The 16,539-nt window shown below is 45.1% G+C and overlaps 2 protein-coding genes across 3 annotated transcripts in view; one reads left to right on the top strand and one right to left on the bottom strand.

The window, feature by feature from the left end:
* Window positions 1-3,894, top strand: part of AGK (acylglycerol kinase) — a 59,622-nt gene extending 55,728 nt beyond the window's left edge. Inside the window, exons 15-16 of the mRNA XM_084617374.1 lie at window positions 1,819-1,903; window positions 3,437-3,894. Of these exons, the coding sequence (XP_084473500.1) occupies window positions 1,819-1,903; window positions 3,437-3,574 (223 nt within the window). The 3' untranslated portion in view covers window positions 3,575-3,894. The remainder of the gene's footprint in view (window positions 1-1,818; window positions 1,904-3,436) is intronic.
* A 1,629-nt stretch (window positions 3,895-5,523) lies between these two features.
* DENND11 (DENN domain containing 11) overlaps window positions 5,524-16,539 on the bottom strand; it is a 30,186-nt gene continuing 19,170 nt past the window's right edge. For both annotated transcript variants that reach the window (XM_084616789.1, XM_084616788.1), the window contains exons 3-9: window positions 15,805-15,963; window positions 14,816-14,969; window positions 14,341-14,479; window positions 13,658-13,789; window positions 13,219-13,369; window positions 12,624-12,692; window positions 5,524-11,450 (exon numbers count right to left, since the gene is read on the bottom strand). In XM_084616789.1, the coding sequence (XP_084472915.1) occupies window positions 11,255-11,450; window positions 12,624-12,692; window positions 13,219-13,369; window positions 13,658-13,789; window positions 14,341-14,479; window positions 14,816-14,969; window positions 15,805-15,963 (1,000 nt within the window). In that variant the 3' untranslated portion in view covers window positions 5,524-11,254. The remainder of the gene's footprint in view (window positions 11,451-12,623; window positions 12,693-13,218; window positions 13,370-13,657; window positions 13,790-14,340; window positions 14,480-14,815; window positions 14,970-15,804; window positions 15,964-16,539) is intronic.

Here is a 16,539-nt window from a genome sequence, read left to right as displayed (position 1 = left end):
TTTTAATATAGATGGTTAAAAACAAACTTCCCAATGTCTACATTGCTTGTCTCCTCACCTGTCTCTTTCCTGTGGTATCTCAGCTTTCCTTTCTGTGGTTTTGTCGTCCTCCCCTATTTGTGGTCCTGTTCCCTCATTCCCTGTCCCCCACAACTTCACAGCATGAATTCTAAGAGTGTTTGCATTCCCAAAGTCACATAACTCTTTTGAGGGGACTTTCCTGGTTATATATTCATAGGACATCCATTACTGAGTGATGTTTGAACCCCCCATCCTTTCTTTTCAGCCTGTTACAGCCTTCTGTACCTTAAGCCTTGACTACACTACAGGAAAAAGTTGAGCTAAGCTACACAATTTGAGTTACGTGAATAGCGTAACTCAAGTCAACGTAGTTTAGATCTACTTACCGTCGACTCCCACTACGCTTCTCCATCCGTGGAGTACAGGAGTCGACGGGAGAGTGATCCGCAGTTGATTTAGCGGGTCTTCACTAGACCCGCTAAATCGACCGCCGATGCATTCATCACCGTGCGTCAATCCCCCAGTAAGTGTAGACAAGCCCTAATTGAACAACCCTGGACAGATAATACTGCAGCAACTCCACCTGTTTTGGAGATCTGTAACTCTCGTGTGGAAATAGCCATGATTATTCTGGCTTATTTCTGGAGAGCCACAATACATGAAGGTCGGGACTGTATTATTCTGTTTACCTGCCTGTCTCTGGCATATGGGAACAGGAAGAGGCATACAGCGATCAGTTCTTTTGGGGCATGGGGGAATTCTCTCTCGTACAGAGGGTCAGCAAAAGGTCTGTGTGCCACTGAATCCCTCTAAATGAAGCATATGTTAATGGGACTTAGGAATGCATAGACCTTGTGCTGCCTCTGTGCATTGAGGTGAATTTAACCCTTGATAAATGAACAAAACAAAAGGATCTGAATATATGAGAGTATTATTTTTACCAGTTGGAGAGGAAGGATGAACCAGAGGGTAGCATGCTGGCCTGGGACGTGGGAGACCTGGATTCGTGTCCCTGTTCTGCCACAAACTTCCTGGGCAAGTCATTTAGCTGCGCTGTGCCTCCATTCCCCATCTGAACAGTGCAGATGATGATACTTCCCTAAATCCACTGTAGCCACATAAACATGTTAAAGATCGAGGTGCTCATATACTAAGGCAATGGGGGCCATGTAAGTACCTGAGAGACAGGCTGACGAAGTTTACAAAAGTGAACATTTTATTTAGAACAGGTCAAATGAATGGGGGTTTGTACTGCCAGACAGGAGTGAAACTAATAAAGCAACCTTTGCTTCACCTTGTGCCGGTGATGAAACTGGAAGAGCTTTTGTCAAACGCCAGCTTAAAGATACAGGTACATCTGATTCTAGCGCCTGTATTCAATCGTAACTATTTACTGAACGCTCTTTGAGGCCATCAGTAATTTTTGTGGGTTTGATGTTAAATGAGGAAGACAGGAATGATGCTGCTCTGCGTGTGAGTGGACATCACAAACCCACCCTATGAGATGACACAGTGGGCAGATGCTGCTCAGGACAAACCCAGCGCATCACTAAGCGTGGGGTGCTGAAGGTCAGTATTGAGGTGCATTAATAATTGTGTGGCAGAAAAGCAACATCTACCTCCAGGAAGCGCTAACTGTCCCTCATGCTTGCAGCCACAAAAGCTCTCATACTTTCTTTTGGAAGGAGGAAATTAAATTAACAATCACTTGATGACCCTCCTGTATGTCTTGTGCCTGTAAGCCTGGTTGCTTCTGCTGAAAGCTAATACTTCTTTTTCCTCATTTGATTTGAACAGAAGTCAAAAGATGTGTGACCCCCAGTTGTGCCCTGAAGGAAGTCAGTGTGTCCAAGCCAGCAGATGCATCTTGCAGCTTCCAGAGGTGAGAAGCCAGAAATTGTGGAAAGCGGGGTCACTTGTTTCTTAGTGCAACATGCTAAGAAACCCCAACGCCCAGCATTGACAGGTGGTCATGCTGTCCTCACTGTCAATAAGGCAAGCCACCTCCAGTGCAGCCCGTCAGAAAGACAAATGGGTTCCCAAACCAGGAGACCCAAGATGTAATCCCGAGTCAGGCATCACTACTGTACATGTCTGTGGCTAGTGTAGGAACTGTGTGGCCCAGCTCCAGAAGCAGTTCGTTCCTGTCCATCCAGCCAGCAAAAAGTGTCACCATGCTTGCAGTGTGAGTAGGATAGAAAAACAGCCTCCTGCTAAAGTTCATGTCTTAGTGTGTGCACATCCCCTCTGGCTAGTCTCTGAGTACTTAAATCTTTCTTTAGATTGCCAGTCTAGAAGGGTTCTGCCAGAGGTGAAAAGATGGAGAGCAGAGGTGTGGGATTATGAAGACCCATGCTAACTGAGCTGAGGCCAGGAGGGAAATAATGATCAAAAGGCGCTACGGATATGAATCCCAAGACCTTAGATAAGTGGGCAGCCCTTACACTGAGGAAATGTTTGAGCAGATTAATTTTTAGTTGCCTCCTAAAAATAAGGCAGCAGGGTAGATGTTAGCTTGGGTTTAACATCCCAGTACATCATCTTAATAAGACTAAGCCCTGCATTTGCAAGGGTATAGAGTCGATCTACTAGGTTATGTCCACATCTTTAGCTATTATAATCCTCTTTAGAGACCTGATATGCCTTGTGGAGAAATGAGATCCATACCCTGGCAGAGTGGCCCTTCCCAGGAGTTGAGAGAATCTTTGGCACTCTGCTCTTCTGGTAAAGTCCTCACCCAGGCAACTGGACTGAATAATGAATGTTTTCATTAGCCAGCATCCTCGTTCACACATGGCTTCGACATCATCACAATCTCCGGCTTTGCAAATACCTGCAAAAACTGTCCGGCTCAGGGCTGGATACAGTCAAGACAGACTCGTTTACTCCCTAACTGCTGATGAGGTCTTTAATAACAGAAGGCAAGCACATGGTTTATGTACAAAAGTAAACCCATTACCATGTTGATGGACTGGCATTAATCACTGGTGATTTTGTGTATGTGTCAGTGTAAAATAGAGGTCTGAGCAGGATTGTTTTGAACCAAAATAATCACTGTTTAATTTTTTTTTCAATCTCAAAGAAAAACTCAGCCCAGCTGTAAATAGTAATTCCAAGGGCAAAGAATCCTTAAATCTAAACAATGCAGACCATTAAAGGGATCTAGCATTTAATTCCTGCCAAATTGCCAATTAGTTACTGAGCGAGGTAATATTTTACATGACAGCTGGTTAATACAGTATGTGCAGCCAGTAACCGCTCTCTATGTACTGGTGTGGCTAAACGGCAGAGGGGGTCAAGACCCAGCAGGGAACCCAGCAGCACTCTGAAGTGGAGACATAAGTGGGCCCAGGTACCACTGTTACAGCATCATTGTAACAATTGATTCATCTGACCTACACTTGATTCTACACAGGGCACCGAGGGCTCCTTTGGCATAGATAGCGAGGAGTACGAGGCCATGCCTGTTGAAGTGAAGCTGTTACCCCGGAAGCTCGAATTCTTCTGTGACCCCAGAAGGAGAGAACAGATGCTCCAGCCAGCAGTGCAGTGAGAAGTCACCTCAGAGGGACCAGTCTCATCAGGATCTTCGGGGTCACCCAGGAGAGCACTAAGCTGATTAACCCCATAGCGTCATTAGTTACTTGGCCAGTGAACACACAAGGTGTTGGCACCTTGGTGGGAACTGCTGACTTGGCAAGTACCAAAGAGGTAAAAAGTGTAACTTTGACTCTCAGAAACAGATCAAGTTAGTGGTGTCTGTTTTTTTTTTTTAAGAAGCCATCACTGTTCCATGTACGGTACTACAGGTGAGTGCTGTAATACATGCTATCGTTCTACTGCAAGTGTCTATTAAAGTGAAATGAAAACACACTTCTGTGGGTTTGAGAGTTTAGAGCCACCTTTCTTACCTGTGTTTAAAGCTGTAAATTCTGCGATTTATGGAAAAACTATGAACAAGATGCTGCTGGGGTTAATGGGAGGGGAGCTTATAAAATTCAGGAATTGCCACACAAGAACAGATACGTAGGTCAGCTAGTCTGGTCTCCTATCTCCTTTTGTCAGTGATGGATGCTTCGGAGGAAGGCTACAATGCACTTACATAATGGGGGAGGGATAGCTCAGTGGTTTGAGCATTGGCCTGCTAAACCCAGGGTTGAGAGTTCAATCCCTGTGGGGGCCATTTAGGGATCAAGGCAAAAATTGGGGATTGGACCTGCTTTGAGCAGGGGGTTGGACTAGATGACCTCCTGAGGTCCCTTCCAACCCTAATATTCTATATGATTCTATGATGTCTTACTGTATTGGAGGGTGGGAAATACTTCTGTGACCTCAGCTTATGCTCTTTAACAGTTTCAGTTCCCACACTTAATTTTATTGTAGCTAGTGTAACTTTAGATACTGAAGACCTTCCATAAGGAAACCTCCTGCCTAGAGAGCATCCTGCTCCATTCATATTTGAAGACCATCTCTGCAAAACAAACCCTTTGCTGGTTCCTTGAGTGGTTGGTTTTACATTTTGAATATTTATTTTTTTTGGATCTTCAAAAAATATTCAGCACCACCAAGTTCTACTAGGTAATGACACACTCTAAAATTAGCCCTTTGATGCTGTTTAGGTGCATTGCTTTCTAATTTTCTCCTTTTTGTTCTTGCAGCAGCATAGCATATAAAAAGAAGCATTGAACTGGCCCTTTTATCCCATTCCTTATTGTATTCCTCTCCTTTTCAAACTTGAAGGGTCACTGTCTTTTCTTAGTAGCTGCCACCTAATTATTTTTGTTTCTCTCTTTACAGTGACTGAAATGAAGTTGTTGCACTGATTAATGTTCTTTTTCTATCCCTTAACCCTCTGAATATTCCTAACAGTTTATGTATTCTGGGGGGCCTGGCCCTCTAAATTGAGAAAATTAGTCCTTCGTTTTGGTGGTTAGTCCTGCAGTGTGTAACATGAAGGTTAAATTGTCCCTGCTATTACTCATTACTTTGTCTTTGTTATTGGCCTTTGTACTATCAAGTTACAGGACCTTGGTAGGAAATCCATCTGTGCCTGAATGACACTTTTGCTGCTGCCTTCTCTTTTGAAACATCACTGCAGCAACATGCTTTTCAGTGTAAGGGGCCTGGCTAAAAAAGGGTGAATGTAAGGCTAAGGAAATAAGACTTTTTGCTCAGGTTGAGGCCCAATTGAATACTGCCCATTTGAGACCACCCTACCTGAAAGAGCTACACCACAAACAGTGGCATTTTGCTATCACTTTCCTTCTCTCTGTTGTATAAATTGCTATGCTTAACTAACTGTAGGTGCTATGGAAAGTGAGGGTTTGGGGTTTCTTTTAAGCATGGCTACTTATCACTCCCCCCCATGTTATACAAACAGGAGTGGTTGAGTTACAGCATTCAGTGAATTATCAAGGCTTCCTAAAGCTCTGAGTCCTGCTGCTTTCATCATGAACCCGTAAGGCATAATTACAGTCCCAGGACAGAAAAACAAGAAAGAAGTCATGTTAAAATGTGAGTTTTAATAGTTTAAAAACACATGAAATTGCTGTTTTGGTGTGCAAGTTTGTCTTGGCCCCTCTGTGGAAACAATTCAGCCTTTAAAAGTCAGTGCTGCTCTTCTCACTGAGAAATACAAGTGTCACTGTACCCATGCAAGCTGCTCCTTTGCAGCTTAGTGGCTGTCTGGGAGCCACTAACAGTTGAGGAAATAACTCCAGCCTTCCTCAAGCAGTACTCAGTCTACTAAACCATGTTGCTCTAACCATCCATTTGGTAAATAAGGAAACTGGCTGAAAAGCCCCTGCAGAATTTTACTAAATCTGGGGCCCCCTTTTTATTAAGACAGCACAGAGAAATAGTGGCCTAGGGGTTAGTGTACAAGCCTGGGACTTGAGAGAGCTGCACTCAATTCCCTGTCCAGTACAGACTTCCTAGCAGTAACACAGGGTAATAGCATTTCCCTTCTTCACCAGGCTGTTGTGAGCATACACTAAAGAATAGGAGCTGATCATACTATGGTAATAGGGCTATTTAAATACCATCTATAGACAGAACTATGCTATTTCTCTGGGACAGAGAAATAAATGTACCCCTTTCAGACTGTAGGCACTGTGGGAGAGAGAGGCTAGATTTGCTTGACAAGGGGAAGGCAACAGGTGAAAGTGATCATGAAATGGTAGGAAGGAAAATAAAGATAATGAATTTCAAGAAGACAGACTTTAGCAAATTCATGGAGTTGGTAGGTAAGATTCCCATGGGAAGCAAGTCTAAGGGGAAAAACAGTTCAAGAGACATTAAGGGCACAATATTCCACTGCATAGGAATGATTGGAAGCATGGCAAGAGGACACCCTGGCTTTACCAGGAGATTATCATTGATTTGAAACTCAAAATAAGAGTCCTACAAAAAGTGGAAACTAGGTCAAATTATGAAGAATAAACAAACATGTAGGGATAAAATTAAACAGGCCAAGGCACAAAAGATTAAACTAGCTACAGACAAAGGGGAACAAGAAAAGAATACATTAGAAGCAAGAGGAAGGCCAAGGAGAGGGTAGATCCATTACTCAATGAGGGGGGAAAAACAGGAACAGGAAGTGTGAAAATGGCAGAAGTATTAAATGTTTTGTTTCAGTTTTCACCAAAAAGATTAGTAGCAATTGCACATCTAACACAGTGAATGCCAGTGAAAATGACATAGAATCAGAGGCTAAAATAGGGAAAGAACAAGTTAGATGTCACCAGGGCCTGATGAAATCCATCCTAGAATACTCAAGGAGCTGACTGAGGAGATGAGAGCCATTAACAATTATCTTTGAAAAATCATGGAAGAAGAACGGAAGAGATTCCAGAGGACTGGAAAAGGGCAAATATAATGCCCATTTATAAAAAGGGAAATGAGAACAACCCAGCAAATTACAGACCAGTCAGCTTAACTTCAGTACCCAGAAAGATAATGGAGCAAATAATTAAGCAATCAATTTGCAAACACTAAGAAGATAAATCCATGCTGTTACTTTTCACCTTATTGTCAAGAACAAATCATGTCAAAGCAATGTAATAGCTTTCTTTGACAGGGTAACAAGGGGGGTGAAGCAGCAGATGTGGTATATCTTGTCTTTAGTGCAGCTTTTGATACTGTCTCGCATGACCGTCTCATAAACAAACTAGGGAAATATAACTTAGTTGGAGCCACAAAAGGTAAGTGCATAACTAATTGGAAAACCATTCCCAGAAAGTAGTTATCAGTGGTTCACAATCAAGATAGAAGGGCATATCAAGTGGGTCCCACAGGGATTAGTTCTGGGTCTGATTCTGTTCAATATCTTCATCAAATGATTTAGATAGAGTGCACTTATAAAGTTTGTGAACTATACCAAGCTGGGAGGGGTTGTGGGTGCTTTGGTGAATAGGATTCAAATTCAGAATGATCTAGAGAAATGGTCTGAAGTAAATACGATGAAATTCAAAAAGGACAAATGCAAAGTACTCCACTTAAGAAGGAACAATGGATTACACCAAGAGTGGGCAAACTTTTTGGCCTGAGGGCCCAATCGGGGTTCCGAAACTGTATGGAGGGCCGTTATGGCTGTTATGAGGGGATCAGATGGCATGCAACTACAAATGTTAACAGCCATGGTCACCTTAGAAAAACCTAAAGGCACCACTTTAAAGGCAAAGTACTTTCAAAATTTCCACAGAAGAGGATTTTCCACTAGTTCCCAATGACAAAGACGCTGTCACATCTTGCCCTCCTTTTAATCAAATCAATCAACAAACAAGCTTTACTGTTAAACACGTTCTCCTCCTCTACCCCCACCCCCAAAATACACTCCTCAACCAAGATGTTCTAGCTGCATTGTGTTTAAAAAAAAAACAAACCCCAGAACAGCAAAGCACTACCCAGGGTTGCAGTAATTCTCAAGTACTGACTTTTGAAGGAAGAGGGGAAGAATTCAGATCCATGTTGGCTGTTATGCTAGGAGGAAATATATGCAAGAGTGCTTTGTCTTCAAAGGCAGAAACCAGTGACTGCTTCCTTAGCAATTCTTAAGCAATCCCTTACCGCACTGTTGGGTTGCACACATCTACCCTAAGGCTGCAGAACTACCACTGTGTTCACTACCAAGAAGCCAGGCATGAGCAGGAATTACTTCAGAGAGGCAGAGCAGGTGACTCACAGCACTGCCTCATATTTAGGCAGCAAATTCCCTCCAATAGGGTAATGAGGAGACCCTTCTTGTTTGGATATGTCTCACCTCCTGCAGCATCTGCCTTTCAAGAGAGACTTATGGAAACAGGAGACCAGACAGGCTATAGCTATCGAGCTGGGATGCAAGACAGCTGATTCTTTTACCCTAGCTATGCCATTGCTTTGCTGCTCCTCCTTTATCCTCTTCTGGCAATGCTATCTGGTGGAGCTGGTTTTCTGACAGCACATGAACACACACAGCCCTGCTGCAGCTCAGAAACATGTTCGAAAGACTCAGGTTGCAGAGGGCTGTAACTTCCCAAGGATACAAACTAAACGCCTGCTCCTACTCAGATCAACAGAACTACTGACTTCAGTGGGAGCAGGAGAGGGCCCCCCCAATCTGATCAGAGCAAAACTCCTAGTCAAGCAGTAGCGAAAAGGAGCTAGGTGATTCACATTTCAATGCCTTTGTTTATTCCTAACAGGTTACTCAAGCCCTAGTAACGCAAGTCTGCCATACCTTCCTCCTTGCAGAGAGAATCTTCTTTGGGTGGGGATGGCTAGAGAGATAGAACCCAACAGAAATGAGGTGGGAAGGCAGAGTCAAATGTGGATTGTATTGGGCGATTCTGCTTGAAAAAGAGGTCAGAAGAAAAACAAAACAAAAATCAAGAAAAAGCCTTCCTCAGAAGTGACCTTTTAATTGCAACCAGCTCTGTTCAGATTCTTCCATCTGTCACACCCTAGCCTTGTTGGGAGAATTAATGCAATACAACTGCAGAGGATACACAACAAAAGTAGCAGCACGTTTTTCTCCAGTAGGAAAGTAGCCAGAGCCCAGGAGAAACAGAGAGAAAAAAAAAAAAGAGTCCACTTTGCTCACCCAGCACTTGGAGGCTGTGAAGTGCTATGTATTATACTAGTTAAACTAGCATTAGGAGGGCCTTGATTTGCCTGTGCCACATCCTTTCCCTTCCCTCAACATCAAGCTCTCTGCTCCCTTGGGTTAGGAAAGACCCTGAATCTCAAGCAAACAGCTGAGATGTCTGCTGGAGATAAACTCCATGGAGAGATGGAACGTGCCTGCCTCTAAGCACCTCAAAAGGCACGGACGCTAAATCAGTGATGCAGTGTAGGGTATTCGTTGAGGGGGAGGTGTGTGTAAATAAATATATGGGTTAAAACAAGGAACTGGGGGAATGTAGCGTGGTCAGGCTGAACCCTATCCAGCAGCAAAATCCAGAAGAAAGAAGGACTGGAGTGTCAAGAAACACTTCCATAGTAACTATAGGGCTAGAACATGAAATGCTGGATTATGGCTTACAAGAGAGCCACAATGCTGAAATAAGGGTAGGGGAAAGGGCAGCTAGATCATTATGGTCCCAGTTCAAACAAGGTACTTAAGCATAAGCCTAACTTCCAACATGTGAGTAAACCTACTGAAGTCACCAGGACAGGGCAGTCAGTGGTACTCCCTTGTTGAACGAGTGCCAGTAAGAACATCAGGTGCTGCAAGGCAGCTAGTTACTCCTAGGACTTAGCACCATACATTCAAGTGTTGCAAGGGGAGGAAGGCATGCTGAACAGAGCCAGCCTTTCACAGGAACAAGCAAGGGGCCCTATGGTCCAGCCAGTGGTCACTGGCCCACACCCATTGCTGAGGAGTGAGAAATCCTAATGCTGAGGAGAAGCAGAGCTAATGGGCAGGAAGAAAAATCTGGTACTTTGACTCCCCCCGACCAATACACACACATCCTCATTTCCTCTTCTGGCAGCTGAGTCAGAAGAGAACTCCAAGCCACAAGGGAACTCATTGCAAATAGTAAGGCCAGCCAGGCACCAGGGCTACAAGAGGTTGGATCTCTGACTGAAAAATAAGTGGACTGTCCCATTGACAGCTGCCTGACAAAAGATGATCCACTTAACTGAACGCTCAAGCAGAACAATAACTGGTAGGTAGCCAGGGCTAAGCACAAACAGATACAAACTCATGGCACTGGAAGAACAAAACAGGAAGCCAGAGTAAGTAGCAGACCCTGCAGAAAGATTCTGCCTGTTCTGTTGCTGAAGCTAACCATAAAGGAAGTGCTGATGAGGAGTTAGAGCCAAGCATTTCCCACACAGCTCTATCAACGATGCTCAAGCCTGCCCTCAGAAGAGACTGCAAAGCACAGCAACTGCAGGGTGCCGTTGTGATATTGGTCGCTGCTCAGCAGGAGCTACCTGGACACTATCCTGCTGTTTTAAAATCTTTAATCGAAGCAGGATCCATGCAACTAATAAATAGAGGAGTTAGGAGACACCAGGAGGTGAAGAGCTTCTCTGTTCTCCTGCACTCCTGGCATGAAAAAGGGAGGGTAGGCTTGAGATAACTCCACCTTTCAAATGCTGGAAGTGAGACTGTAACACCTTCTACCATCCCATAATTTAAAGTGATCACGTGATCCTGTAGTACATCTAGTCTTAACAGTTTTCTTCTGCCATAGATGGGGATGGTGGTTGGACTCCAACTCAACTGCTGAAAAGGTGGGCAAGTGGGGTGTACAGAGTCTAATTTGCATAATTAACTGTCCCCAGTGAGAGACACAGTAGGGTGGAGGATGTTGAAAAGATTGGGGAGCACTGTACGATACCCAGTTGGAGGGGACATTCTCCACAGTCAACTCCTGAAGGCTCAAATATACATGATTCCACATTGGTCCCCATGAGAGAAGGTGCTTTCCCTGAAATCTCCAGCGCCTCACAAATCCAGACTAGGCCAAAAACAGTTGCCAATGTCAACTGTGAGGGTTGGTGAAAAGGTGCTGTTGCTCCTATGGATATCACGAAAAAACCAAACCAAACCTTGAGCAGTCAGTCCTGAAGAAAGGAAAATAAAATCACATTTTGTTTAAAATTATAAATACTTTTCTGTATAAAGTTATTAAATAAATGAGATCCTTCCAGTGACTGTGTGGTGAGTTCCAGTGATGCTCCTAAGCAATGTTCCATAGTCTTTAAAAAGCCATCGCTGCTCCCTGTCTCTCTTGTCCTCAGTTTAAGTGCAGCATGGGTTATCAATGACTAGCATGACATCAATGCCATACACTTCCAGCAGGTCCATTAGGAAGCTTCGGTCACCTTGTGGGTCCAGGCCCATGCCCCGGGCATGGTCAGCTGTCAAGGTCTTGTCCTGGCTGGCTGACACCTCCATCAGTGTCTGAAATATCCGATTGTTCTGCTCCATGAAAAATCTGCAAGAGGACACAGCCAAAAGGGAAGAGGAGATGGGAATAAAAAGAAAAATGGAAGACATTTTCTACACCGTTCCCAGAGTCCCACTTTAAACATTCCTACCTTCCTTGCACCATGGTATTGCACAGTCCTGACCTTTGTGGTAGGTCAGTAACAACTTTTACTCAACAGGCTTCAGGCTGGCTTATTTAAGCTAGGCACTGACTCACACACATTTACTGTGGGGAGTAAAAGACCAAGTGTAAAAATCCAACATACGTCTTCCCCTAATACAGTAGGGGCAGTAGGGGAACTGAGTGGACAAAAGCACCAAGCCACTACGCTGACCCAAATGATTTCTCCATTACCTGTTCTTGAGCCACCAGATTCTAGCTATGACTAATCTTCCACACCAAACAAGGAACAGAACTTGGAGATGAAAGCTCGATTGGCCACCACCTTCATCCCCTTTCAGGTATAGCACTGTTCCTGGTCCCATATCCTCTCCAACCACAGTCTAGTTTTAAATAACTCGAGTAATGAGGCTTCCCCTGTGCACTGTGGCAGGCTGTTCATAGTCCAAAGCACCTCAGTCTTGGCAAGCCCTCCTTAATATTCACCCTCAATTTTCCTTTAGACAATTTCATCGCATTACTCATGTATATCCCTTTCCCAGCACAGGCATGAGCAATAATAGTCCATGGTGAAGGGCTCCATTGGAGGAGCCAGCGTCTTAGTACTTCGGCTGCCATGTATTTCCTCACAGACTTCAGGAACCACACAAGCATTACCCAACCCTTCACCCCAGCCTCCTCTGAAACTGCCACCCATGTAACCGCCCAGCCAACAAGCAGAGGCAGTTTGCTCCCCACAGCCAGAGCATTATCTGCATCTCAACAAGCTGTTTAGCCTCCCCCAGCATAGCCAGGAATTCTGAAGAGGGTCAGAAGATGCTGGTGTTCTAGAAATCTCTTCCATTTCCAGCCCATGCTTTATGGGTCTCCATATCCCCTCCAAACACTTCCAGCCCCCCAAACATCTCTATTTGCAAGCTAAGCTAGTGTGATATGAAACCAGTGAGACAACGATTGGACCCCAGGCTGTCATTGATGCACAGGCCCTCAGTGCGAAACCACACTTTAAAAGACTCCCCACAGCCTGGTTGTTATTCAGTGGTGCAGAGAGCAACTCACAAGATAAAGAGGTCCTCTTCACAGGAGCTGCAGTCCTCCTCCACCTCCTGAGAGTACATCAACATCTGCCTGGGAGAAGGGAGGCAAATCAAACACATGTACAAGCAACGAAACACAGAGCAATAGCAACAGTATTCTGACTGAAGACATCACCATTTATTGGAAATAAAGATACCAAAACCTTCATCTTTAATCTATAGGTGGCAGAAGAGTCCCATGGACAGGGCACTTGCCTGGTAGTCAGGCAATCTGGATTCTACTCCCAGCTCTGCCCCTAAACCCACTGCATGACCCTGGGCAAAGTCACTTCATCTCCGTGCCTGTTTCCCTTCACACCCTTTATCTACCTTGTCTATTTAAGAATGACAGGGACGGGTTACTACTATGTGTTTGCACAGTGCCCAGCACAAAGGTGCCCTGATCTCAGCTGAAGTCTCTAGGCCCTGCTGTAATACAAACAGCCACCATAAAGGTGTTGAATGAGAGGGTCAAAAGAATGAACCAAAGCAGCAAGAAATCAGGAAAATGAAGACAAGACAATTCAGAGATCGAGATACTGGTCCCATCGCTCCACCACTCAGGTCCCCTCCACTACCTCTGGTCATTGAGCCGCCGGTATTTTTCCTTGTCAGCACTGTTAATCTTCAGGAGCGGCTGCAGGTGCTCATGGTGCGTCTTCACATTCTGGTTATCCACATAGACATCGTAGAGATCTCGCTTCTCCTCAAAGATCTTTTCCGTTGTGCCTGCCGGGACCAGTGTGAGAGGAAGATTTTCAGACACTCTCTCTTGCTTTGCTTTTCGATGAGAACAAGACACAGCCACACCCAGGCACGTTACAATCCAGTCTTTGCTGGGTGAGAACAGTACCTGGCCATACCCACGCAGGTTAAGATCTCTCCTCTTTTATTTCACAGTATCTCTCACCATCAGGAGATTTTTTTCAGCTTAAGTTCTAAAAGGTACCTCCTGACCCATCAGAGATCGCAGCTTGGGGTGAAGCAGTAGGGAAGGAAAGAAGCTGTTGTACTTACAGGCCACATAAGACACTTCAGTCTCCAGCATTTCTATGTCTGCCACATTCACATAGAAAAAAGGCTTAGACTCTGGAACGGTGCCCCCAATGCCAGGCAGCGAGACATTGGCTAGGCAGCAACAGCAATACACTGCAGGTGAGAGAAAGGGATAACATTATGCCCACAATATTCCCTCTGAGTAGGGTCCACAGTGCCCCCTCCTTGTTTCTCTTGTCCCCATTTGCCCCAAGTGCTCCTTAACACACAGTGTTCATAGCACAGCATAGTGGCATCTGACTGACACTGAAATGCTTACATTTCCCTCTGACTCTCCCATTGGGCAACACATTATTTAAATTCTTACTTAAGTTCCTGCAGAATGTTTAGACATTATCTCCCCCTGCACCCCGCTGCTTGGTGGAATGAAAGTCAGGCAACAGCATCTGGTGCGGCCACACAGAGACAAGAGTTGAGGTTCATAGCTCTTCGGACCAACAAAGTATGCTTGCAAGAAGTGGGGGAGGGGAGCCTCAGGGTTGCCTTGCAAAACCCTGCCCATCCCCTTCTCTAGCAGTGGGCTTAGGAGAACGGCACTGCATTCCTCTGTATCAGCAAGGAGGGGTGTGTGCACATGTGTAAAAGTCACTGTCCTTCAGGCGTGGGAAGGTAGAGGTTTGAGGGTTTTGACCTTGACTCCGTACCTCTGTAGCAGACAACTCCTACTGGCGGTGGTGAAAATATCAAAATGCGCTTGCGTAGCAGAGCGAACTTCCAGAGGATGAGGATCTGCTCTCCAAAGAACTTAATGAACTGAGACATACAGCCTGCGGGGTGTGTGATCTGAGGGCCAGGGGAAGAGAATGGCTTGTGAGAGATGCTACAGGAACACACACAGAGATGCTAAATACAGAAGCAGAATATGGGAGCAAGTTGTAGATACACACCGCCCAGTGCTTGTAATACTAGATGCGTGGGAGCAAGAGCAGCACACTGCAACAGAGGATAGCTGCTGCCTGAGTAGCTTAGGGCTCATCCCATGAATGTTGAAATGCATGGAGAAAACTCCACTAGCTTGGCCAGCAGAGAGACTTGCTATACGCAAATTAGCTAGTCCTCTACCCATCGGGAGCATCAGTGCACTGCATGTTCATACAAACTGGACAGCGCCAGCCTCACCTTCATCTCTGGATACATGTATCTGTGGATGGAGGGCAGCCAGTGAACGGGTGGCTGAGAGCTGGAGGTACCCTTGCCAGCAGGGAGAACCCCCTTCTTGTCATCATAGAACGCCTCTAGGTGGGAGTAATGCCCTGGCATCTCCAGCTGGTGTCTGGAAAAGACAAAAAGTAGCAAAGGTTTATGGAGTCCACAGACCCCAGGGCCCGTGCCCATAGCCACATATGTCTCCTAGTCCGAAATTCAGCCGTGGGTGCCTCAGTTTTCACAGGCTGTGGCACCAGCCTCATGAGCATCTGTATCTTTCAGTGCATCCAAGGAACCTGGGCAGGGCTGATACGGTCAGGCAGGACTCTCATACTCCATGCATGGTAGAATGGATCCTGGTTTTTAACATTTAGAACAAGTTCAAACAAGATGGTGTTTTCCTGCAAGTCCTCTTTTACCCTTACTTAATTCCCTTAGCAAGCTCTGATCCTGCAGTCCCACTGGACAGCGCTTTTCGTGTAGACAGCAGAAGCATGTATGTAGCCAAGAACAAAATCTCACTGTTGGCTCTAAAAATATTTCAAGAAACCTTTAGCAAATTGATGTTTTAAGGAACAGGCAGGAAATCAACAATTACTTTGTTCTAATACCTGTTCAAAACAAGCAATTCTCCAGCAGATTAAACTTGAGTTAGTAATACAGGACCACTTCAGTGTGTAATTTTTTTTAATTTCTTTCCTCCATCATTATCTTCATTTCCTGTAACACACACATGGAGAAGTACTCTTTCTCGGAAAAAGGTCTTAGTGGGGCAACATTTCAAAGTCTTAGCTCAAAGCCAAAACCTTATTGCACATCCAGGGAAAGTTACCTTTCAAATGACACCCAACCTGATGTCCAGTGTAGCCTGAGAAACCTTCACATCCAACCATCCACACAAACGTTCAGACCTTTCAGTAAGGTGCACAGGCAGCCAATCCTGTATCCCACAGACAACTTACCGGACCTGGTTCTCCAGGAAGTGCATGTATCTATAGAGCAGGGTGTATGAAGGGGAGAGAATCCCCACAGACTTCATGCGGGCGCCACGCTCTAATTCGCTCTCCACGGGCATGTTTTCAAAGCAGGCCAGGCCGAAGCAGAGCCCTTTCCGGAAATAACTGGGGACAAACGTGCAACAAAAAATAACTAGAAAGGGGGAGAGTGGGAAGAGAGGCATATACATGGCAAGGTATAACAAACAGATCCTAGGAAGGGCCATCAAAAATATCAGTTCCCCACCCCCTTCATCTCCTCCTGTGCACACAGGCCTCTGCCATTTTAACCAAGTCTTCTAAATCTATTGAGAGCATGGTCTACATTACATGGCATTCAGAAAGCTGGCAGCCTCCCGTGCCTCTCCTGCCACTAAAAGCCAGACCTTTGCTAGCACTGGTGCAGTGGAACCTGTGTTAGCAATGATGGGGAAATTTTCAGAAGAGAGGCTCGGGTAGAAAGCCAGGCCCAGGGAGCATAACGTCATGTTTCCAAAGAACAGTGAGGATAACACATCACACTTTATAAAGTAAGTTTTTTTAAACATGTTTTCTTTTGTGTTCTCTCTTAAAACCACAAACAAAAAATCCTCCCCTTCCCCCCAGTTTTACTCTTTTCCATTTGGAAAAGAATTTGCTCCATCCCCACCACGTGGCCTGACTGCGGATATTCCTAACAGAGCCTGAAATTAGCAATTCTGT

Source organism: Lepidochelys olivacea, assembly GCF_965140295.1.
Source record: "Lepidochelys olivacea isolate rLepOli2 genome assembly, chromosome: 1".
Taxonomy (NCBI): domain Eukaryota; kingdom Metazoa; phylum Chordata; order Testudines; family Cheloniidae; genus Lepidochelys; species Lepidochelys olivacea.
Note: the sequence above shows the minus strand (reverse complement) of the source record. Positions and strands in the feature narration are given on the sequence as shown.